Source organism: Oncorhynchus gorbuscha, linkage group LG09 (assembly GCF_021184085.1).
Source record: "Oncorhynchus gorbuscha isolate QuinsamMale2020 ecotype Even-year linkage group LG09, OgorEven_v1.0, whole genome shotgun sequence".
In the NCBI taxonomy this organism is placed as follows: Eukaryota; Metazoa; Chordata; class Actinopteri; order Salmoniformes; family Salmonidae; genus Oncorhynchus; species Oncorhynchus gorbuscha.
In genome coordinates this window covers 86,106,157-86,130,774 of record NC_060181.1, presented here as the reverse complement: position 1 = coordinate 86,130,774, position 24,618 = coordinate 86,106,157, and the positions used below count along the sequence as shown (strand labels likewise).

Below are 24,618 nucleotides of genomic sequence, written 5' to 3'. Positions count from 1 at the left end.
ACACACACACACACACACACACACACACACACACACACACACACACACACACACACACACACACACACCGGGTCAGAAAATGTGAGTACTTTAGATACAGTTCAAACTCAGTGGTACCTGCTGTCTTGCTCGTCATCAGTGTGGTTGCCGCGGTAATGCCTGGGTCGACGACTGTTGTGCACAGGAGCTGCCATGAGCTCTGATTGGTCATCGAGGTCAGCGATGGGTGGGAGAGCTTTCATCTGGACTGTCCGATAGGTCTGCCGGAAATCTGTGTCCCATCCCTCATGAAGAGAGCTGAGTTCTGATAGGCTACTGGCTGCTGGGACAACAAATCACTATGGAGACCTTTACTGTTTTCAATAAAAGTTATTCAATGTTATAAATGAACTGTTTCCACAGCACATGCAGCAGTGTTCTATTTACAACACGTTTATGCTTCAACACTTCTAATCCAATCACAGACACATCACCAAATATCACCCCTAATGCAAACAACATCTGATAGCCATAGACATCTGTGAAAATATAGATTGGTTATTCCCAAAGCAAATGCTTTTGCTGATGGCCCTCATCGTACAGATGTAGGATCTTAATTACAATTTCTCAAAGTCTCACATCAGAATGAGATGTTCATCCATGTTTCTCAAACGTCAAATTCCTAAGTTGTTCCAGACGTCAAATTTCAAACTCCGAATGGTTAAGCTAAGGGTTAAGGTTTGTGATAGGCTTAAAACAAAAACAAATTAACAAACAACTTTCTATCGCTGGATTTGACCATTCAACCTTTGGAATCAGAGGCAGGAGGTTATGTCCATCCACCATCCCCATCCACAACCCAAACCTACTTAAAGGTAACAGAGCTCACTGTTGCCCCTTGTGGCCGGTTTCATCATCATCTCCCGATGCCCGCAGACATGCATGGATATGGAATACTGACTAGTATCAAGGGTGACCTGCCTGAATTTGATCACCCATCAGGACATGAAAACTTGTGGAGTATTCAAGGTTTAAAAACTCATCTAAAGTTTGTAATTTCCACTGATTTGTCCTAACAAAAAATGTATCAACCCCGCCAGAAATGTCCATTAATTATAATCCACACAATAATTCACATTTCCTGTTGCTGCAGGATTATTTTCCATGCTCTTAGTTCGGGAGGGACATTATAGAAGGTATCTGAGCCAATTATGAAGTGACGATATGTCACATAGATACAGAATCCATAAAATGAGAATTGATTCCATGGAACACATCCAGCTTTTGTCCCCTGTCTTGGAATTTCAAATGACAATATGCTTTACACTGCACTCTACAAATGTCTGTGTGCTTACAACAAAGCACAATGGATACCTTATTACACTGCCACTCTACAAATGTCTGTGTGCTTACAACAAAGCACAATGGATACCTTATTACACTGCCACTCTACAAATGTCTGTGTGCTTACAACAAAGCACAATGGATACCTTATTACACTGCACTCTACAAATGTCTGTGTGCTTACAACAAAGCACAATGGATACCTTATTACACTGCCACTCTACAAATGTCTGTGTGCTTACAACAAAGCACAATGGGTACCTTATTACACTGCCACTCTACAAATGTCTGTGTGCTTACAACAAAGCACAATGGATACCTTATTACACTGCACTCTACAAATGTCTGTGTGCTTACAACAAAGCACAATGGATACCTTATTACACTGCACTCTACAAATGTCTGTGTGCTTACAACAAAGCACAATGGATACCTTATTACACTGCACTCTACAAATGTCTGTGTGCTTACAACAAAGCACAATGGATACCTTATTACACTGCCACTCTACAAATGTCTGTGTGCTTACAACAAAGCACAATGGATACCTTATTACACTGCCACTCTACAAATGTCTGTGTGCTTACAACAAAGCACAATGGATACCTTATTACACTGCACTCTACAAATGTCTGTGTGCTTACAACAAAGCACAATGGATACTTTATTACACTGCACTCTACAAATGTCTGTGTGCTTACAACAAAGCACAATGGATACCTTATTACACTGCACTCTACAAATGTCTGTGTGCTTACAACAAAGCACAATGGATACCTTATTACACTGCACTCTACAAATGTCTGTGTGCTTACAACAAAGCACAATGGATACCTTCTTACACTGCACTCTACAAATGTCTGTGTGCTTACAACAAAGCACAATGGATACCTTATTACACTGCACTCTACAAATGTCTGTGTGCTTACAACAAAGCACAATGGATACCTTATTACACTGCACTCTACAAATGTCTGTGTGCTTACAACAAAGCACAATGGATACCTTATTACACTGCACTCTACAAATGTCTGTGTGCTTACAACAAAGCACAATGGATACCTTATTACACTGCCACTGGAATGCTAATGAACTTATTAACATGTGAAATACAGAACCAAACAATATTATAGTTTCTGATGAAAAAGCAACAGTCCGGTCAATTTACAAGAATATATATATATATATATTTCTGTCATTTGGCAGACGCTCTTATCCAGAGCTACTTACAGTTAGTGCATTCATCTTAAGACAACCACACATCGCAGGCAGAGAAAGTAAATGTTCCTCAATATTGTAGCAATCAGTAGAGTCAGAGCTAGAAGTGTGGGGGGGGGGGGGGGTCAAGTACAAGTGGTGGTTAAGTGTTTTTGGGGGAGGGGGTTGTTGTGATGGGAAGGATTATTTAATATACTATTTGAAGAGGTTAGGTTTCAGATGTTTTTCAGAATATGGGTAGGGACTCTGCTGTTCTAGCTTCAGGGGGAAGTTTAAACAATGAACAAAAAACTGACAACAATAAATGAAGACGAAACAGTCCCGTAACGTTAACACTAACACTGGAACACTGGAACCAGGAGCAAATCACCCACAAATCACCCACAGAAGATGGCTGCCTAAATATGGTTCCCAGTCAGAGACAACAATAGACAGCTGCCTCTAATTGAGAACCAATCTATCACACACACACAACCATAGACGTACAAAAACACCTAGATAGGAAAACACCCCCATAAACATACAACATTCAAAAACCCTAGACAACACAAAAACACATACATCACCCATGTCACACCCTGACCTAACCAAAATTACAATCCATGACCAAAGCTGTTCTCAAGACATCGCCACCCCAACGGTCGGTCTGATCTCATGGTATAACTATATGAAAGTCGAATTTAAAACATTAGACTAATGTTGACAGAAAGAAGTTTACAAATGGATAATAAATCATTTTTATGATGGTTTATAAGCAGTTTATAGGTAGTCCTTCAAATGTTACCAAGCAACATTTGACTGATTCGACACAGATGTATTGTCTCAGCAGATGGTATTGATGACATTTAGTGTAATCAGGGTTGGTTTGTTACAAATGGGGAAATTAATAGTTAATAGAGAATGTAATGAAGGGTTTCTGATGAGGATGAAACCAACCCCCCCCCCCCCCCACACACACACGCGCGCGCGCACACACAGTCCTGTACAACTCCACCCAGGTTTGGGACAGAAGACGAGGACCAACATAAGAAGAGGGTAAGTTAACTCAGAAGACCCTCTACAAACGGTAGTTATTGTTACCCTGATATATCATGCAAAACTACATTTCCCACAATGCTGGGGCGGGTCACTCACCCCCAGCCAGGTTGTTCTCCACTGAGGGAAGGGAGACCATCTTAGGTTCCGCGAGGGACGGCGGGGTGAAGGGGACCATGGTGGGGACCCCAGGGATGCAGTAAGGGGGGTACACAACAACCTGGGGAGGCTGGCCCCTCTTCACCATCTTCCCTGCCTCATAGACTAGAAAACAGTACAAATGTAAGACTGTGTAAGACCGCTAGTGAATGTAAGACCGTGTGTGTGTGTGTGTGTGTGTGTGTGTGTGTGTGTGTGTGTGTGTGTGTGTGTGTGTGTGTGTGTGTGTGTGTGTGTGTGTGTGTGTGTGTGTGTGTGTGTGTGTGTTACTCACGGTGGCGTGGGCAGCAGCAGGTGTCGGGGCAGCAGCAGCAGCGGAGGTAGCAGCAGCAAGAGTGAGGGCAGCACTGACACCAGCAGATCCCCATCAACAACAGGAACAGGATACTGCCCAGGACTACAGATCCCACAAACACCCACTCTGGAACACAGACACAGATCAATGAGACTACAGATCCCACAAACACCCACTCTGGAACACAGACACAGATCAATGAGACTACAGATCCCACAAACACCCACTCTGGAACACAGACACAGATCAATGAGACTACAGAACCCACAAACACCCACTCTGGAACACAGACACAGATCAATGAGACTACAGATCCCACAAACAGTAGAGATGCACATCTTGTTACTTGAGTGAGTTACTACATGTTACTTACTACAGTTACATCTTCTGCACATCTGTAAAAACCATTGACATTTATGGTAATAATAACCCTCCAATGTTCAAGGTGTAGAGAGGCAGGGCTTGCTGGCTTATCACAGCCTCACATCACTAAAGCATCCCAACACTAATGATGAACTTCCTCTGGCCGTGACCAAAAAAACGACAAACACGCCACTTTAGTCAGCCCCTTGTGAAAACACACATCCCAAGTGGACCTCTTCAGAGAGAGATCTCATCTTCAAAAGAGAGAGGGCGTAGGGCTTCTTGTGAATAAGTCCTGTTGCAAGAATATGATTGTGACAGTGAGAGTAAGTTAATGCTTGACTGCGGAGAGGCAGAATATAAGACGAGGCAACGAGCCGATTTGTCCTTTACTCTGCAGTTGTTAAATCATTCAATATTCCCAGAAGCTGATTGGACAGTGAGAGAACAGGGTGAGCAGAGCCAGAGCAGGTGATGCCACCGAAGGAAACAGGTAAGAAAGGAACAGGTGGGGTGAAAAGGCCATTTTTGGCACACACACACACACACACACACACACACACACACACACACACACACACACACACACACACACACACACACACACACACACACACACACACACACACACACACACACACACACACACACACACACACACACACACACACACACACACACACACACACACACACACACACACACACAGTAGCCAGTGGGTGAGGAAGCAGGCAGCCATACCTGGCATAATCTCCACATCAAACTCAGGCAGGAGATCGTTCAGCATACCTGTCCTACCTGCAGAGAGAAGGAGAGCAAGAGGTGAGGCGCTGCAGACAGGAAGTAGCAGTGGGCAGAGGTCAAAGGTGAGGCAAATCAGCCAAACAGATGGAGTTATTGACTAAGAGTCATGCATAGAGATTACCAGACAGATTCATCGAAAGCGAAGTCGAGGAAAAGAACAGTCAAACTATTCTTTAATACCTGATTCTAAAGCCAAAGTGATCATCATTAATAATTTCCCATGATTCAAGTTAATAGGAGTGAAGACAAAGTTCAAGTGTCATGCTAATAGATCTTCACACCCACTTCATACACACTACCCCAGTTTAGGGTGGGAGAGAATGGGAGCCGAGTGTAAGGGGGACAGACACTTCACACACACTACCCCAGACTAGGGGGGGAGAATGGGAGCTGAGTGTAAGTGGGACAGACACTTCACACACACTACCCCAGACTAGGAGGGGGGGTAGAATGGGAGCCGAGTGTAAGGGGGACAGACACTTCACACACACTACCCCAGACTAGGGGGGAGAGAATGGGAGCCGAGTGTAAGGGGACAGACACTTCACACACACTACCCCAGACTAGGGGGGGGGAGATTGGGAGCCGAGTGTAAGGGGGACAGACACTTCACACACACTACCCCAGACTAGGGGGGAGAAAATGGGAGCCGAGTGTAAGGGGGACAGACACTTCATACACACTACCCCAGACTAGGGGGGGGGGAGAATGGGAGCCGAGTGTAATGGGGACAGACACTTCACTGAAGCATTTTGGGACACCAATTAATAATTAGAGCTCATCGGGGAAAGAGGGTCAGACGACCGCTATCGCCATGGTAACAACGGCTGCTTTGTTTCTGCTAAACGGTGAGAGTGAGAGAGGCACACAGAGGAGGAGACAGAATGGTTAAGGGAGATAAAGACAGAGAGTGAGAGAGAGACAGGAGACAGAATGGTTAAGGGAGATAAAGACAGAGAGTGAGAGAGAGACAGGAGACAGAATGGTTAAGGGAGATAAAGACAGAGAGTGAGAGAGAGACAGGAGACAGAATGGTTAAGGGAGATAAAGACAGAGTGAGAGAGACAGGAGATAAAGACAGAGAGTGAGAGAGGCACACAGAGGAGGAGACAGAATGGTTAAGGGAGATAAAGACAGAGTGAGAGAGACAGGAGATAAAGACAGAGAGTGAGAGAGGCACACAGAGGAGGAGACAGAATGGTTAAGGGAGATAAAGACAGAGTGAGAGAAGGATAAAGGGCTTTGGAGAGAGAGAGAAATATAGGGATAAATAGAAAGAAATAATGGTGTTGAAATGGGACCATGCCCTCACCCAAACGCCAAAATAAGATAACTAATCTCTATGTTTATCTCTTTAGACAGGTTCAATGGGGATGCTAAAATACCTGGATACACACATGAAGTGTGTTTGTGTGTTTGTGTTGGCCTACATCTAAATACTAAATTGAGTGTGAATGGCCTATTTAGTTCAACAGGTCTGCTAGCTGTCGGGGCAGACTAAACTCCCACGGCCAGACAGGCTCCAGCCCATGCTGAGTAGGCAGCAGTCATGGAGAGAAGTTTCACACTCCTCTCGTCTGATATAACACACACACACACACACACACACACACACACACACACACACACACACACACACACACACACACACACACACACACACACACACACACACACACACACACACACACACACACACACACACACACACACACACACACACTGATCCTACCACCGTGCTCTGGCACTTAGTTATATAAACCCAGCTGAGCTCAGTAACCTGAGAGAGGGGAGAAACTATGTGCCCCTGAGAGGGGAAGGAGGTGAGGGAGGATAGGAGAGAAAGAAAGGGGAGAAACTATGTGCCTCTGAGAGGGGAAGGAAGTGAGGTAGGATAGGAGAGAGGGAGAGAGAGAAATAAAAGGGAGAAACTATGTGCCTCTGAGAGGGGAAGGAGGTGAGGGAGGATAGGAGAGAGGGAGAGAAAGAAAGGGGAGAAACTATGTGCCTCTGAGAGGGGAAGGAGGTGAGGGAGGATAGGAGAGAGAGAGAGAAAGAAAGGGGAGAAACTATGTGCCTCTGAGAGGGGAAGGAGGTGAGGGAGGAGAAGGAGGGGTTTCCACTAGTTACCACAGCCACAAAGTCAAAATGTTCTATATCGTAAATATGTATGTAAACAAAAATGTGCTTTGTGGTCTTAAGGTTAGGGTTAGGCATTAGGTTAGTATTGTGGTTAAGGTTAGGGTTAGGCATAAGGTCAGCATTGGGGTTAGGGTTAGGGTTAAGGTTAAATTTAAATCACATTTTAAGAAGATAAATTGTAGAAAAAGGCAAGGTTTATGACTTTGTTGTTGTGGTAACTAGTGACGACCGGAAGGGAGGGAGGGGAGAAACTATGTGCCTCAGAGGGGAAGGTGAGGGATGAGAGGAGGGAGGGAGAGATAGAAGGAGAGAAGAAACAATGACAAGGGAAGAACGGGTAGATGAAAATGAGGTGCTTCAGAGTAAATACCAAAAAATAAAAGGGAGGGAAGCGGAGAGAAAGAGAACAGAAGGAGAGAGGGAGGGAAGCTGAGAGAAAGAGAGAACAGGAGAAGGAGAAAAGGAGGGAATCTGAGAGAAAGAGAAACGAATGTAGAAGGAGACAGTTTAGCCCCACCATGTTGGCACAGTCATCCGTGCGCTATGCACTGAGGTCTCCTAGCCCTTAACAGGCATATAAATACAGTAGACAGTAACCCGAGAGAGAGAAGGGAGACTGGCCCCACTCGGTGAGAGGAGTAGGAGGAGGGTTCTACACATAAACAGACTAACTCTGAAGGAATTAAAATGGGTTCAACAACTCAAACTCTGGTGGTGTGTGTACAAAGCCAAAGTCAGCTCGTCTGCTGCCCCACGTCTGCTGACCCTTAACATGCCATACCACTGACCCTTAACATGCCATACCACTGACCCTTAACATGCCATACCACTGACCCTTAACATGTCATACCACTGACCCTTAACATGCCATACCACTGACCCTTAACATGCCATACCACTGAACCTTAACATGCCATACCACTGACCCTTAACATGCCATACCACTGACCCTTAACATGTCATACCACTGACCCTTAACATGCCATACCACTGACCCTTAACATGCCATACCACTGACCCTTAACATGTCATACCACTGACCCTTAACATGCGATACCACTGACCCTTAACATGCCATACCACTGAACCTTAACATGCCATACCACTGACCCTTAACATGCAATACCACTGACCCTTAACATGCCATACCACTGAACCTTAACATGCGATACCATTTACATTTACATTTAAGTCATTTAGCAGACGCTCTTATCCAGAGCGACTTACAAATTGGTGCATTCACCTTATGACATCCAGTGGAACAACCACTTTACAATAGTGCATCTAAATATTTTAAGGGGGAGGGGGTGAGAAGGATTACTTTATCCTATCCTAGGTATTCCTTAAAGAGGTGGGGTTTCAGGTGTCTCCGGAAGGTGGTGATTGACTCCGCTGTCCTGGCGTCGTGAGGGAGTTTGTTCCACCATTGGGGAGCCAGAGCAGCGAACAGTTTTGACTGAGCTGAGCGGGAACTGTACTTCCTCAGTGGTAGGGAGGCGAGCAGGCCAGAGGTGGATGAACGCAGTGCCCTTATTTGGGTGTAGGGCCTGATCAGAGCCTGGAGGTACTGAGGTGCCGTTCCCCTCACAGCTCCGTAGGCAAGCACCATGGTCTTGTAGCGGATGCGAGCTTCAACTGGAAGCCAGTGGAGAGAGCGGAGGAGCGGGGTGACGTGAGAGAACTTGGGAAGGTTGAACACTAGACGGGCTGCGGCGTTCTGGATGAGTTGTAGGGGTTTAATGGCACAGGCAGGGAGCCCAGCCAACAGCGAGTTGTAGTAATCCAGACGGGAGATGACAAGTGCCTGGATTAGGACCTGCGCCGCTTCCTGTGTGAGGCAGGGTCGTACTCTGCGGATGTTGTAGAGCATGAACCTACAGGAACGGGCCACCGCCTTGATGTTAGTTGAGAACGACAGTTTGTTGTCCAGGATCACGCCAAGGTTCTTAGCGCTCTGGGAGGAGGACACAATGGAGTTGTCAACCGTGATGGCGAGATCATGGAACGGGCAGTCCTTCCCGGGAGGAAGAGCAGCTCCGTCTTGCCGAAGTTCAGCTTGAGGTGGTGATCCGTCATCCACACTGATATGTCTGCCAGACATGCAGAGATGCGATTCGCCACCTGGTCATCAGAAGGGGGAAAGGAGAAGATTAATTGTGTGTCGTCTGCATAGCAATGATAGGAGAGACCATGTGAGGTTATGACAGAGCCAAGTGACTTGGTGTATAGCGAGAATAGGAGAGGGCCTAGAACAGAGCCCTGGGGGACACCAGTGGTGAGAGCGCGTGGTGAGGAGACAGATTCTCGCCACGCCACCTGGTAGGAGCGACCTGTCAGGTAGGACGCAATCCAAGCGTACCACTGACCCTTAACATGCGATACCACTGACCCTTAACATGCCATACCACTGACCCTTAACATGCGATACCACTGACCCTTAACATGCCATACCACTGAACCTTAACATGCCATACCACTGAACCTTAACATGCCATACCACTGACCCTTAACATGCGATACCACTGACCCTTAACCTCTTCAGTCGACCCTCTACTTTTTTGAACATTCTGTTAAAAATGGCCCTGCTACTCAGGCCAGGAATATAGTATATGCATATGATTAGTATGTGTGGATAGAAAACACTCAGACGTTTATAAAACTGGTTAAATCACGGCTGTGACTATAACAGAACATGCGTTTCATCGAAAAGTGCAAGAAAATCTGATCACTGAAAATGGAAATAAATATCCTTGCGCCACTTCCAGGAATTGTTCAAAGTGAACCGAATTACATGAGGCCGAGGTTTCAGTGCCTACAGCTTCCACACAATGTCTAGAGTCTTGTCATTTGATTCAGCTTTGATTCTTGATCAAACCGAATCAAGGGAATCGATTCCCTCCGGTCTCCGACCGGATATTTTGGTTGAGAGTTACACAGACATTTTTTCCAGACGGACAGCTAAAGAGTATACTTCGCCTCGTGATCAATTTGATCGCTTATTAACGTTTAATAATACCTAAAGTTGCATTACAAAAGTATTTCGAAGTGTTTTGTGAAAGTTTATCGTCGACTTTTTGAATTAAAAAAATGACGTTACGTTATGAAACGCAATTTTTTTCCGTTTATCACACAGTCTTCAGAGATCGATATCTAGGCTATATATGGACCGATTTAATCGAAAAAAAGACCCAATAGTGATTATGGGACATCTAGGAGTGCCAACAAAGAAGATGGTCAAAGGTAATGAATGTTTTATATTTTATTTGTGCGGTTTGCGTAGCGACGACTATGCTAATTATTTTGTTTACGTCCCCTGCGGGTCTTTTGGGGTGTTACATGCTATCAGATAATAGCTTCTCATGCTTTCGCCGAAAAGCATTTTAAAAATCTGACTTGTTGCCTGGATTCACAACGAGTGTAGCTTTAATTCAATACCCTGCATGTGTATTTTAATGAACGTTTGAGTTTTAACTAATACTATTAGCATTTAGCGTAGCGCATTTGCATTTTCAGAGCTCTAGATGGGACGCCTGCGTGCCAGGTAGGAGCAAGAGGTTAACATGCGATACAACTGACCCTTAACATGCCATACCTCTGACCCTTAGCATGCGATACCTCTGACCCTTAGCATGCGATACCACTGACCCTTAACATGCGACACCACCGACCCTTAACATGCCATACCACTGACCCTTAACATGCGATACCTCTGACCCTTAGCATGCGATACCACTGACCCTTAACATGCGATACCACTGACCCTTAACATGCGATACCACCGACCCTTAGCATGCAATACCACCGACCCTTAGCATGCGATACCACTGACCATCAGGGGTGGCAGGTAGCAGGTGACCTAGTGGTTAGATCATTGGGCCAGTACCCGAAAGGTTGCTTGATCGAATCCCCGAGCTGACAAGGTAAAAATCTGTCGTTCTGCCCCTTAACAAGGCCGTTAACTGTTCCCCGGTAGGCCACCATTGTAAATAGGAATTTGTTCTTAACTGACTTGTCTAGATAAATAAAGGTTAAATAACATTTACATGCTACACCACTGACCCTTTACATGTTTTAGTCTTTTGCCATTGAAACACCTTAAGAAGTGGATTACATAACTCACAACAATTAACTAGAACTACTGTCTGTAATGCATGTGTACTGTATGTGTAATGTATGTGTAATTACCTTATTCCACATAGGTACTGTATGTTGTGAGCTCTCTGTTATGTAGCCTATGTCTACCTGGCCTATACTGACACTATATTTGAGGTTATAAAGGTTTATAATATATGGCTATGTCAGGGTTATGTCTGTTGTTCTACAGCGGTAAGCTCAGCCAAACAATAGGTCCTCTCAGAGAGGATCAGAACCGTGCAGAGCAGCAGCGTTGTCATGGCAACAGTTGTAAGTGCACTTTGGAATGTAGACGCCTTCTAGAGCCGGGACATTTATAACAAAGCACATCACTACGAACCATATCAAACAAACAAACACATAGACTTACTTACACTAGGTGCTGTGGTCAGGTTCAGAAAGTGAGAGAAGACCATAAATAAGTGTTTCCTATCCCACAACTCCCAACTTCCAAATCCTTTCAGACAATCCTTTTTCAAACAGAAATTTGCATCCTGTAGCACAAACTCCCCCAAATTTTAGGACACTGTAAAGTCCATGGAGAATAAGAGCACCTCCTCCCAGCTGCCCACTGCACTGAGGCTAGGAAACACAGGCACCACTGATAAATCCGCGATAAGTGATAATTTCAATAAGAATTTTTCTATGACTGGCCATGCTTTCCACCTGGCTACCCCTACCCTGGTCAAAAGTTATGCACCCCCCACAGCAACTTGCCAAAGCCTCCACCATTTCTCCTTCACCCAAATCCAGATAGCTGATGTTCCGAAAGAGCTGCAAAATCTGGACCCCCACAAATCAGATGGGCTAGACAATCTGGGCCCTCTCTTTCTAAAATGATCCGCCACAATTGTTGCAACCGCTATTATTAGCCTGTTCAACCTCTTTTTCGTATCGTCTGAGATTCCCAAAGATTGGAATGCCCTCTTCAAAAGGGGGAGACACTCTAGACTCAAACTGCTACAGACATAAATGTGACATAAATGCAAGTAAAACTAAATGCATGCTCTTCAACCAATCGCTGTCCGCACCTGCCTGGCTGTCTAGAATCACTACTCTGGACGGTGCTGACTTAGAATATGTGGACAACTACAAATACCTAGGTGTCTGGTTAGACTGTAAGCTCTCCTTCCAGACTCACATTAAGCATCTCCAATCCAAAATTAAATCTAGAATCGGCTTCCTATTTCGTAACAAAGAATCCTTCACTCATGCTGCCAAACATACCCTCATTAAACTGACGATTCTACCGATCCTTGACTTCATCGATGTCATTTACAAAATAGCATCCAACACTCTACTCAGCAAATTGGGTGCAGTCTATCACAGTGCCATCCGTTTTGTCACCAAAGCCCCATATACTACCCACCACTGCGACCTGTATGCTCTCATCGGCTGGCCCTCGCTTCATATTCTTCGCCAAACCCACTGACTCCAGGTCATCTATAAGTCTTTGCTTAGGTAAAGCCCCGCCTTTATCTCAGCTCACTGGTCACCATAGCAGCACCCACCTGTAGCATGTGCTCCAGCAGGTATATTTCACTGGTCACCCACAAAGCCAATTCCTACTTTGGCCACCTTTCCTTCCAGTTCTCTTCTGCCAATGACTGGAACAAATTGAATTGCAAAAATCACTGAAGCTGGAGACTCATATCTCGCTCACTAACTTTAAGCATCAACTGTCAGAGCAGCTTACAGATCACTGCACCTGTACATAGCCCATCTGTAAATAGCACATCCAATCTGTCACTCCAGTGTTTAATTGCTAAATTGTAATTATTTCGCAACTATGGCCTATTTATTGCCTTACCTCCCTAATCTTACCTCATTTGCACACATTGTATATAGACTTTTCTATTGTGTTATTGACTGTATGTTTGTTTATTCCATGTGTAAATCTGTGCTGTTGTTTGTGTCACACTGCTTTGCTTTATCCTGGCCAAGTCACAGTTGTGAATGAGAACTTGTTCTCAACTGGCCTACCTGGTTTAAATAAAGGTGTTCTCAACTTTGCCTTACCTGGTTAAATAAAGGTGTTCTCAACTAGCCTACCTGTTTTAAATAAAGGTGAATTAAAAAAATATATATATTAAAAAGAGAGGACCTCAAAAAAGTAGGACAGAAAGCCTCAACAGAATGTTAATTTCCGTTCTATCCCTTCCTCTTTGATGTTGAGGTGGTTTGACATCCTGTGTTGAATGTTTACTTCCTGTGTGCTGTGGGGTTCATTCCTGTGGTCACTCACCCAGCACCAGTAACTCCACCTGGCCCTCGTTCTTCCCCTCCAGGTCGTCAGCGATGACTATCTTACAGAAGTACACTCCGCTGTCGCCCCACTGCAGGTCCCCGATCCGCAGGTCCGCCTCTGGACAGGGTCAGATACACAACGGTATACTGTCATAGAATTATATACCCGTAGTCAAACAATGTACTGAACAATCCTCAAAGATACATTGACATTTGACACATTCATACATCCTACAGATTTCTATTATGATTTATGAAACAGGAGGGTGTTTAGCTAAAAGGAACAAAAAGGTTGGTGTTCTCTTTGAAAGGCAGAACAAAGAATGTGTGTGTTTCCTTTTGATAAGGAGCTCAATGGGGTGGTTCAGGATAAGAGAGGGCAGAGACCACTCCATTGTGAACAGTGGGCATTGTCGTTAATGGGACATTTCACCCAAATTACACATTGGGTTCCTTACCTTGTAAGCCGTTTATGGACAAGGTATGACAGCAATCCATGCTTCGGTTTAGTTTCCCTCGCACTGTTTCCAAATGCTAATATTTTAGGATTTGTGGCACAAACCTCATTGGAGTCATGGCACCGATATTAGCATTTGTTTTGTGCATCATGTTCAAATCACCCTCAAAAATCTCAAATGTATTGTGAATCTCAACAAAGTAACTTATAGATCTGAAAAATGGGTTCCATGACTTGGATGGGATTTGTACCAAAAATGTTAAAATGTTAGCATTTGGAAAGTGCCAGGAAAACTAAACTAAAGCATGGATTTCTGTCATACTTTGCCCAGATACTGCTCACAGGGTAAGGAAACCAATGGGTAATTTGTGTGTGTGTGTGTGTGTGTTGGGGAGCCTGGTGTATTGTGTAAGACAGACAGATAAATACTATTTGAGGAACAGGAAACGGCAAGCACAAGCGTTCACAATTTCTGTTGGGAGACGGATCAAACAGTATAGAGACTGGGACAAGTGACACAGGCCATTACGGACCACTGCTTATAACACTAAAGCACTGACATACTGTAACCTTAAATCTATGCTATCGTGCACAGAAACCTGCTCCATTTACTCTCTGTTCCGAACGTGCTAGGCGGCCAGTTCGTATAGCATTTAGCCGTACCCTTATCCTACTTATCCTCCGTTCTTCTGGTGGTGTAGAGGTTAATCCAGGTCCTGCAGTGCCTAGCTCCACTCCCACTACCCAGGTGCTCTCATTTGTTGACTTCTGTAACCGTAAAAGCCTTGGTTTCATGCATGTTAACATACTCCCTAAGTTTGTTTTACTCACTGCTTTAGCACACTCTGCCAACCCGGATGTCTTAGTCGTGTCTGAATCCTGGCTTAGAAAAACCACCAAAAACCTCGACATCTCCATCGCTAACTATAGCATTTTCCGTCAAAGATAGAACTGCCAAAGGGGGCAGTGTTGCAATGTACTGCAAAGATAGCCTGCAAAGTTCTGTATTACTAAGTCCAAGTCTGTACCCAAACAATTCAAGCTTCTACTTTCCAGAAATAAGTCTCTCACTGTTGCCGCTTGCTATAGACTTCCCTCTGCCCCCTGCTGTGCCCTCGATACCATATGTGAATTGATTGCCCCCGATCTATCTTCTGAGCTCGTGCTACTAGGTGACCTAAACTGGGACATGCTTAACACCCCGGCCATCCTACAATCCAAGCTTGATGCCCTCAATCTCACACAAATGATCAATTAACTTACCAGGTACAACTCCAAATCTGTACACACGGGCACCCTCATAGATGTCATCCTAACTAACTCACCCTCCAAATACACCTCTGCTGTTTTTAATCAAGATCTCAGCGATCACTGCCTCATTGCCTGCATCCGTAATGGGTCAGCGGTCAAACGGCCTCCACTCATTACTGTCAAACGCTCCTTAAAACACTTTTGCGAGCAGGCCTTTCTAATTGACCTGGCCGGGGTATCCGGGAATGACATTGACCTCATCCCGTCAGTAGATGATGCCTGGCTAATCTTTAAAAGTGCCTTCCTCACCATCTTAAAGAAGCATGCCCCATTCAAAACATGTAGAACTCGGAATAGATATACAGTGCCTTGCGAAAGTATTCAGCCCCCTTGAACTTTGCGACCTTTTGCCACATTTCAGGCTTCAAACATAAAGATATAAAACTGTATTTCTTTGTGAAGAATCAACAACAAGTGGGACACAATCATGAAGTGGAACGACATTTATTGGATATTTCAAACTTTTTTAACAAATCAAAAACTGAAAAATTGGGCGTGCAAAATTATTCAGCCCCTTTACTTTCAGTGCAGCAAACTCTCTCCAGAAGTTCAGTGAGGATCTCTGAATGATCCAATGTTGACCTAAATGACTAATGATGATAAATACAATCCACCTGTGTGTAATCAAGTCTCCGTATAAATGCACCTGCACTGTGATAGTCTCAGAGGTCCGTTAAAAGCGCAGAGAGCATCATGAAGAACAAAGGAACACACCAGGCAGGTCCGAGATACTGTTGTGAAGAAGTTTAAAGCCGGATTTGGATATAAAAAGATTTCCCAAGCTTTAAACATCCCAAGGAGCACTGTGCAAGCGATAATATTGAAATGGAAGGAGTATCAGACCACTGCAAATCTACCAAGACCTGGCCGTCCCTCTAAACTTTCAGCTCATACAAGGAGAAGACTGATCAGAGATGCAGCCAAGAGGCCCATGATCACTCTGGATGAACTGCAGAGATCTACAGCTGAGGTGGGAGACTCTGTCCATAGGACAACAATCAGTCGTATATTGCACAAATCTGGCCTTTATGGAAGAGTGGCAAGAAGAAAGCCATTTCTTAAAGATATCCATAAAAAGTGTCGTTTAAAGTTTGCCACAAGCCACCTGGGAGACACACCAAACATGTGGAAGAAGGTGCTCTGGTCAGATGAAACCAAAATTGAACTTTTTGGCAACAATGCAAAACGTTTTGTTTGGCGTAAAAGCAACACAGCTCATCACCCTGAAAACAACATCCCCACTGTCAAACATGGTGGTGGCAGCATCATGGTTTGGGCCTGATTTTCTTCAGCAGGGACAGGGAAGATGGTTAAAATTGATGGGAAGATGGATGGAGCCAAATACAGGACCATTCTGGAAGAGAACCTGATGGAGTCTGCAAAAGACCTGAGACTGGGACGGAGATTTGTCTTCCAACAAGACAATGATCCAAAACATAAAGCAAAATCTACAATGGAATGGTTAAAAAATAAACATATCCAGGTGTTAGAATGGCCAAGTCAAAGTCCAGACCTGAATCCAATCGAGAATCTGTGGAAAGAACTGAAAACTGCTGTTCACAAATGCTCTCCATCCAACCTCACTGAGCTGTTTTAAAAATACAGTTTTATATCTTTATGTTTGAAGCCTGAAATGTGGCAAAAGGTCGCAAAGTTCAAGGGGGCCAAATACTTTCGCAAGGCACTGTAGTCCTTGGTTCACTCCAGACCTGTCTACCTTGACCAGCACAAAAACATCCTGTGACGTTCTGCATTAGCATCGAATAGCCCCCGTGAGATGCAACTTTTCAGGGAAATTAGGAACAAATATACACAGGCAGTTAGGAAAGCTAAGGCTAGCTTTTTCAAACAGAAATTTGCATCCTGTACTAACTCAAAAAAGTTCTGGGACACTGTAAAGTCCATGGAGAATAAGAGCACCTCCTCCCAGCTGAACCAGTGCTCTAAGGCTAGGAAACACTGTCACCACTGATAAATCCACTATAATTGAGAATTTCAACAAGCATTTTTCTACGGCTGGCCAAACTTTCCACCTGGCTACCCCTACCCCGGTCAACTGCCCGGCACCCTCCACAGTAACCCGCCAAAGCCCCCCCCCATTTCTCCTTTACCCAAATCCAGATAGCTGATGTTCTGAAAGAGCTGCAAAATCTGGACCCCTACAAATCAGCCGGGCTAGACAATATGGACCCTCTCTTTCTAAAATTACCTGCCGAAATTGTTGCAACTCCTATTATTAGCCTGTTCAACCTCTCTTTTCTATTATCTGAGATTCCCAAAGATTGGAAGGCTACCGCGGTCATCCCCCTCTTCAAAGGGGGTGACACTCTAGACCCAAACTGCTACAGACCTATATCTATCCTACCCTGTCTTTCTAAGGTCTTCGAAAGCCAAGTTAACAAACAGATTACCGACCATTTCAAATCCCACCGTACCTTCTCCGCTATGCAATCTGATTACAGAGCTGGTCATGGATGCACCTCAGCCACGCTCAAGGTCCTAAACGACATCATAACCGCCATCGATAAGAGACATTACTGTGCAGCCGTATTCATCGACCTGGCCAAGGCTTTCGACTCTGTCAATCACTGCATTCTTATTGGCAGACTCGACAGGCTTGGTTTCTCAAATGATTGCCTCGCCTGGTCTACCAACTACTTCTCTGAGAGTTCAGTGTGTCAAATCGGAGGGCCTGTTGTCTGGACCTCTGGCTGTCTCTATGGGGGTGCCACAGGGTTCAATCCTCTGACCGACTCTCTTCTCTGTATACATCAATGATGTTGCTCTTGCTGCTGGTGATTCTCTGGTACACCTCTACGCAGACGACACCATTCTGTATACTTTTGGCCCCTCTATGGACACTGTGTTAACTAACCTCCAGACGAGCTTCAATGCCATACAACTCTCCTTCCGTGGCCTCCAACTGCTCTTAAACGCAGGGGAAACTAAATGCATGCTATTCAACCAATCACTGCCCGCACCTGCTCCCCTGTCCAGCATCTCTACTCTGTACGGCTCTGACTTAGAATACATGGACAACTACAAATACCTAGGTGTCTGGTTAGACTGTGAACTCTCCTTCCAGACTCACATTAAGCATCTCCAATCCAAAATATATTCTAGAATTGGCTTCCTATACAAAGCATCCTTCACTCATGCTGCCAAACATACCCTCGTAAAACTGACCATCCTACCGATCCTCGACTTCGGTGATGTCATCTATAAAATAGCCTCCAACACTCTACTCAACAAACTGACTGGAACAAACTGCAAAAATCTCTGAAGTTGGAGACTCATATCTCCCTCACTAGCTTTAAGCACCAGCTTTCAGAGCAGCTCACAGATCACTGCACCTGCACATAGCCCATCTATCTACCTACCTCATCCCCATACAGTATTTATTTATTTATCTTGCTCCTTTGCACTCCAGTATCTCTACTTGCACATTCCTCTTCTACACATCTACCATTCCAGTGTTTAATTGCTATATTGTAATTACGTCGCCACCATGGCCTATTTATTGCCTTAACTCCCTTATCTTACCTCATTTGCACTTTTTGTTTTCTTTTGTTCTATTGTATTATTGACTATGTTTTGTTTATTCCATGTGTAACTCTGTGTTGTTGTATGTGTTGAATTGCTATGCTTTATCTTGGCCAGGTCGCAGTTGCAAATGAGAACTTGTCCTCAACTAGCCTACCTGGTTAAATAAAGGTGTTCTCAAATAGCATACCTGGTTAAATAAAGGTGTTCTCAACTAGCCTACCTGGTTAAATAAAGGTGAAAAAAAACAAAACAGCATTTAAGCGTGTGTGTGTGTGTGTGTGTGTGTGTGTGTGTGTGTGTGTGTGTGTGTGTGTGTGTGTGTGTGTGTGTGTGTGTGTGTGTGTGTGTGTGTGTGTGTGTGTGTGTGTGTGTGTGTGTGTGTGTGTCATGTGCAAGTGTGCGCACATCTTCCCTCACAACATATTCTCAAGCACTGCCTTCTAGTCATACACACAATAGCTCATTAAACTATAAACACCTCCACACACAATTTAAATGAACACAATACAAATCAACCCATTAGAAATATTCGCAGTACTGTTGACGATGGCGATGTCTCGGCCCTTGTAGTGCTCAGCCAGCGTCATGGAGGCACCCTGGCCGGAGGCTACGATGCGGACGGTGCGGCTGCTGTCCGAGCATTCCAGTTGGGCCGCGGCGCCCAGCTCGGACCCCTGGACCCCCAGGCTCTCGGGGAAGGTGAAGGAGTCTTGCGTGCGGTCACGGCAGTAGGACTTGTACCACCACTGCACCACAGGAGTCTGTGTGGAGGGTGTGTGGTATTGGCACTGGAGTACCACGGACTGGAAGAGCATGGCGAAACGCCTCTCCTCCCGAACGGTCACCTGCACCCCAGCACACACACAGACTGACACCCACAACGAAAACGGACACACACACACACACACAACGAACACGGACACACACACACACACACACACACACACACACACACACACACACACACACACACACACACACACACACACACACACACACACACACACACACACACACACACACACACACACACACACACACACACACACACACAATGAACACGGACACACAAAGACAACAAAAACGGACACACACACACACAACGAACACGGACACACACACACACACAACGAAAACGGACAGGGACACACACACACACAATGAACACGGACACACACACACACACACACACACACACACACACACACACACACACACACACACACACACACACACACACACACACACACACATCATGAACACGGACACACACAATGAAATAAAATGAGAGAGAAAAGAGAGGGGGGAGAAGTTATTAATTCCAATAATCAAAACAATTCCAGATTGTATTTTCACGGGAAGGTTAAAAACACACGGGGTAGTTCAGGATAAGAGGGCAGAGACCACTCCACATACCCATGGATGGAGGAGTCAGAAGGTTAAAAACACACGGGGTAGTTCAGGATAAGAGGGCAGAGACCACTCCACATACTCATGGATGGAGGAGTCAGAAGGTTAAAAACACACGGGCTAGTTCAGGATAAGAGGGCAGAGACCACTCCACATACCCATGGATGGAGGAGTCAGAAGGTTAAAAACACACGGGGTAGTTCAGGATAAGAGGGCAGAGACCCCTCCACATACCCATGGATGGAGGAGTCAGAAGTCACGGTGATGTGTCCCATTCTACGTACCAAATCCAAATCTAATTCTATTTGTCAGATGCTTCGTAAACAACAGGTGTGGACCGACAGTGAAATTCTTACTAACAGCAGTCTGCATACAAGACCTTTTAACATACAATATATTTTGAACGGCCATTGAAACATGCAAATGGCAAGGAGAGATTAGACTTCACAGTTGAATGCTCTCCAACACCAGCTTTGAAATGCCCCCGTCCATCATCACTTTAACCAAGCATCTTTGGCTCTTTCAAAAGTACTATATAAGTCCCATGTATAATTATTATTATCATTATTATTGTTATTATTATTGTTGGTCTTATTATTATATAGCCTCTACCCATACGTATTCAGTCCAACTCTCCCTTACATACCCCTTGTACATCCAAAAGTTTAAGGGGATTCCAGACCACTAAACTCACGAGGGGGTTTGTTTGTTTTCTACCCCACAGAGAGCACAGGGCCCATCAGAGACAGACTGCAGAGGTGGAATGCTCCTGTTGTTCAGTGGGTCAGATAAAAGGCTGAGAACAGAGAGAATATGAGATAGTGAGATGGGGTGGTGGAAGTGGTGTGTGTGTGTGTGTGTGTGTGTGTGTGTGTGTGTGTGTGTGTGTGTGTGTGTGTGTGCGTGCGTGCGTGCGTGCGTGCGTATGTGTAATGATGACTGCAACTCAGTCTCCAACTGGGGTGAGAGAGAGATGGTATGGGGGCTCCTCTCTCCTGTACGCGGGCAGTCACAGAGACTACATTCCACCGTTCGTGGGGGGCAGGATTGCAGTAGGGAGGTAGGGGGTTATCGTAATAAAGAAGAACAGTGAGGGGGCCAGAGACAGATCAGTCAACAACTCCAGACTGTCCCATTAGGTCTGGGTGGGGTAGGCAGCAGGAACTGATTCCAAACATTTCCCAGTCCCGTTAGTTCAGGGTGGGGTAGGCAGCAGGAACTGATTCCAAACATTTCCCAGCCTCATTAGTTCTGGGTGGGGTAGGCAACAGGAACTGATTCCAAACATTTCCCAGTCCCGTTAGTTCTGGGTGGGGTAGGCAGCAGGAACTGATTCCAAACATTTCCCAGTCCCGTTAGTTCAGGGTGGGGTAGGCAGCAGGAACTGATTCCAAACATTTCCCAGTCCCTTTAGTTCTGGGTGGGGTAGGCAGTAGGAACTGATTCCAAACATTTCCCAGTCCCTTTAGTTCTGGGTGGGGTAGGCAGCAGGAACAGACTCCAAACGTTTCCTTGAAAAGAGGAAATCACAACAAAGGGTTCTACACAGTGGCTCTCTCCTTAGGAGCAGTTTAGTTCATATGAAGGGAATGAGACAAGGAGGGAAGCTGTTTTACACTATGTACTAAAGAGGAGCCAGGGTGACTCACGGTGATGGCCTTCAAATGTTCTAGAGTTCCATTTAGAAGTTGTGACTAATGGCAGATAAATATCTGACCCTGTGCCAACGGTTCATCCACTCCTCCTACAGAGTCTGAAGAAGATGTGTTACCTCTGGAGAGCACAAAACAAATGAGACAGAGAAAGAGAGACGGAGACAGAGGACAGAGACAGAGGACAGAGAGAGAGAGAGAGAGAGAGAGAGAGAGAGAGAGAGAGAGAGAGAGAGAGAGAGAGAGAGAGAGAGAGAGAGAGAGAGAGAGAGAGAGAGAGAGAGAGAGAGAGAGAGAGAGAGAGAGAGAGAGAGAGAGAGAGAGAGAGAGAGAGAGAGAGAGAGAGAGAGAGAGAGAGAGAGAGAGAGAGAGAGAGAGAGAGAGAGAGAGAGAGAGAGAGAGAGAGAGAGAGAGAGAGGACAGAGACAGATAGAGAGAAAGAGAAAGAGAAAGAGGACAGACAGAGAGAGAGAAAGAGGACAGAGACAGACAGAAAGAGAGACATGGGAAATACAGTGCCCCCTCTCATATCATTACCAAGCCCTGCAATGCAAAGAGCTGAGCAAAGTCCTCTCATCCAGCTGTTCACAAACCTGTTCTACTGATACACTGAAGCCTCAGGACCAGAACATCCAATCAATCATAATAAACAAAATTACAACACAGTCAAAACAAAATGACATGATATTATTATTATTATTGGGAAACACAAGCACAAAGCAAAATGCAGTGCTATCCGGCCCTAAATCGATGGTACATGGTGGCAAACTATTTGACCATGGTTACTAATCAAAACCTTAGAAACACCTTGACAAAGTACAGGCTCAGTGAGCACAGCCTTGCCATGGAGAAGGGTAGACACAGGAAACCCTGGCTCCCTGTAGAGGAATGGCTGTGCAACCACTGCACCACAGCAGAACCGGAGACAGAGTTGCATTTCCTGACAAAACAATTAGAGTGTTATTTCCTCAAATTTGAAATCCTTATTCAAGGTTTCAAAGACCTCTCTGATGTGAGCAGGCTACCTGTCTTGTTGGGAGAGGACGCAAAGAGCTGTGGGTTGGCAGCGCACTACATTGCTGCCTGCCATAAGATGAGGAACAGTGTCTGACAGACCAATCAACCTGCACATGTCCTCTATGCTTATTGTCATTGTTCAATGTATGGTTATTTTGACTCTTATTCTTGTTACTGTTGACAATACTGATTATTATTATTTTAATATTATACATTTCCAAAGTAAGCTTTGGCAATAACTGCATTGTTACGTCATGCCAATAAAGCAAATTGAATTGAAATTGTGGGAGAAAAAAGTGACAGTTCTGTTTGTGTTTCTTTTCATTTTGAATATGAGAGGGATGGAGAATAAGAACGTGTGAGGAGAAAGAGACAGCAGGGAGAAGAACCGTGCTCCTAAATCCCGTCCACGGGGTAGCTGTGGCCCTCCCTTTGTCCATTTGTTCATGGCCCTTTGGCCCATTGTTTGGCATTAGTACCCCCCCCCCCCCCTCCATCCTGGAGAATCCTGTGTGGACAGTAGCATGGAGGAGGGGGATGGGAGGACTCCAACCAATGAAATAATCATGTCTGGTTCAGTCGGGTGTGAACAGCCAATAAGCTGTTAGAGATTTGAACCAAACCGTTAGACGAGGTCCTTACAGTGTAGTGAGGGGGGATCGGGACAGAGAGAATGGACAGGGTGAGACACCTTGGTAACCACAGGATTCACGTACAACCAAGAAAAACATTGTCATTGTTTTGTGGAACCTTTGCTAAAAAGGTGTAAGCCTGTCTCAGCATCTCTCTATTGGAGAACATAAAAAGTGTTCATGCATGAAACCAGGCACTCCAAAACACATTTGTAAACTTCTAAAAACACCCACAAGTGTGACAACAAATTATGACATATTCCTACATTTGTACCTATGGTCCTGATTCATCTCACAACAACATAACACTCTTCTCTAATTCATATTCACAACAACAAAATACCAAAAAGGCATGCAACTACCTAACATACACCATTAAAAAGGGGTTTCTTGATGAGTGGGCTACTACACAAAACTCAGGTTTATCATTCAAGTCTACTGGGCTCTTCCTGATTAAATCTCTGAGTCACTCCGTGCTTCCTGACCACATCAGACCCTTTCCTCCTTCAACAACTGACACCATTTTCCTGCCAGGCATTCCACCACTGACTTGACTTCCTGTTGGGTTTACACACTAGACACAGATTCGTTTTGTATAATTCTACTCATAAAAACCTCTTCAAAATACTAGATTAAATCATGGTTGCATTTTCTATTAATTTACCCCCTCAAAATTAGGCTAACACAACATAGACCACTCCACAAATATTCTCTGTATCAGACTGATCTCCAAAATTATTTTTCCTAGTAGACCCTCAGAGTAAGTTCTTAAGGTATTATTCTCTGCCTAGTAGATATCTATGTGACCCATTGGAGTGCATGCATACCATGGATATTGTCTGAATAACAACACCTATTTAAATGATAAATGAT

At 44.8% G+C, this 24,618-nt stretch overlaps 1 protein-coding gene across 3 annotated transcripts in view; it reads right to left on the bottom strand.

The window, feature by feature from the left end:
• The window catches only part of LOC124044216 (immunoglobulin-like domain-containing receptor 2), a 30,487-nt gene that overhangs the window by 5,356 nt on the left and 513 nt on the right, over positions 1-24,618 (bottom strand). The window contains exons 2-7 of one of the 3 annotated variants that reach the window (XM_046363779.1): positions 19,573-19,902; positions 13,719-13,838; positions 5,135-5,191; positions 4,010-4,156; positions 3,676-3,840; positions 118-322 (exon numbers count right to left, since the gene is read on the bottom strand). In XM_046363779.1, the coding sequence (XP_046219735.1) occupies positions 118-322; positions 3,676-3,840; positions 4,010-4,156; positions 5,135-5,191; positions 13,719-13,838; positions 19,573-19,902 (1,024 nt within the window). The remainder of the gene's footprint in view (positions 1-117; positions 323-3,675; positions 3,841-4,009; positions 4,157-5,134; positions 5,192-13,718; positions 13,839-19,572; positions 19,903-24,618) is intronic. The other 2 variants (XM_046363780.1, XM_046363781.1) reach the window with 2 other exon arrangements.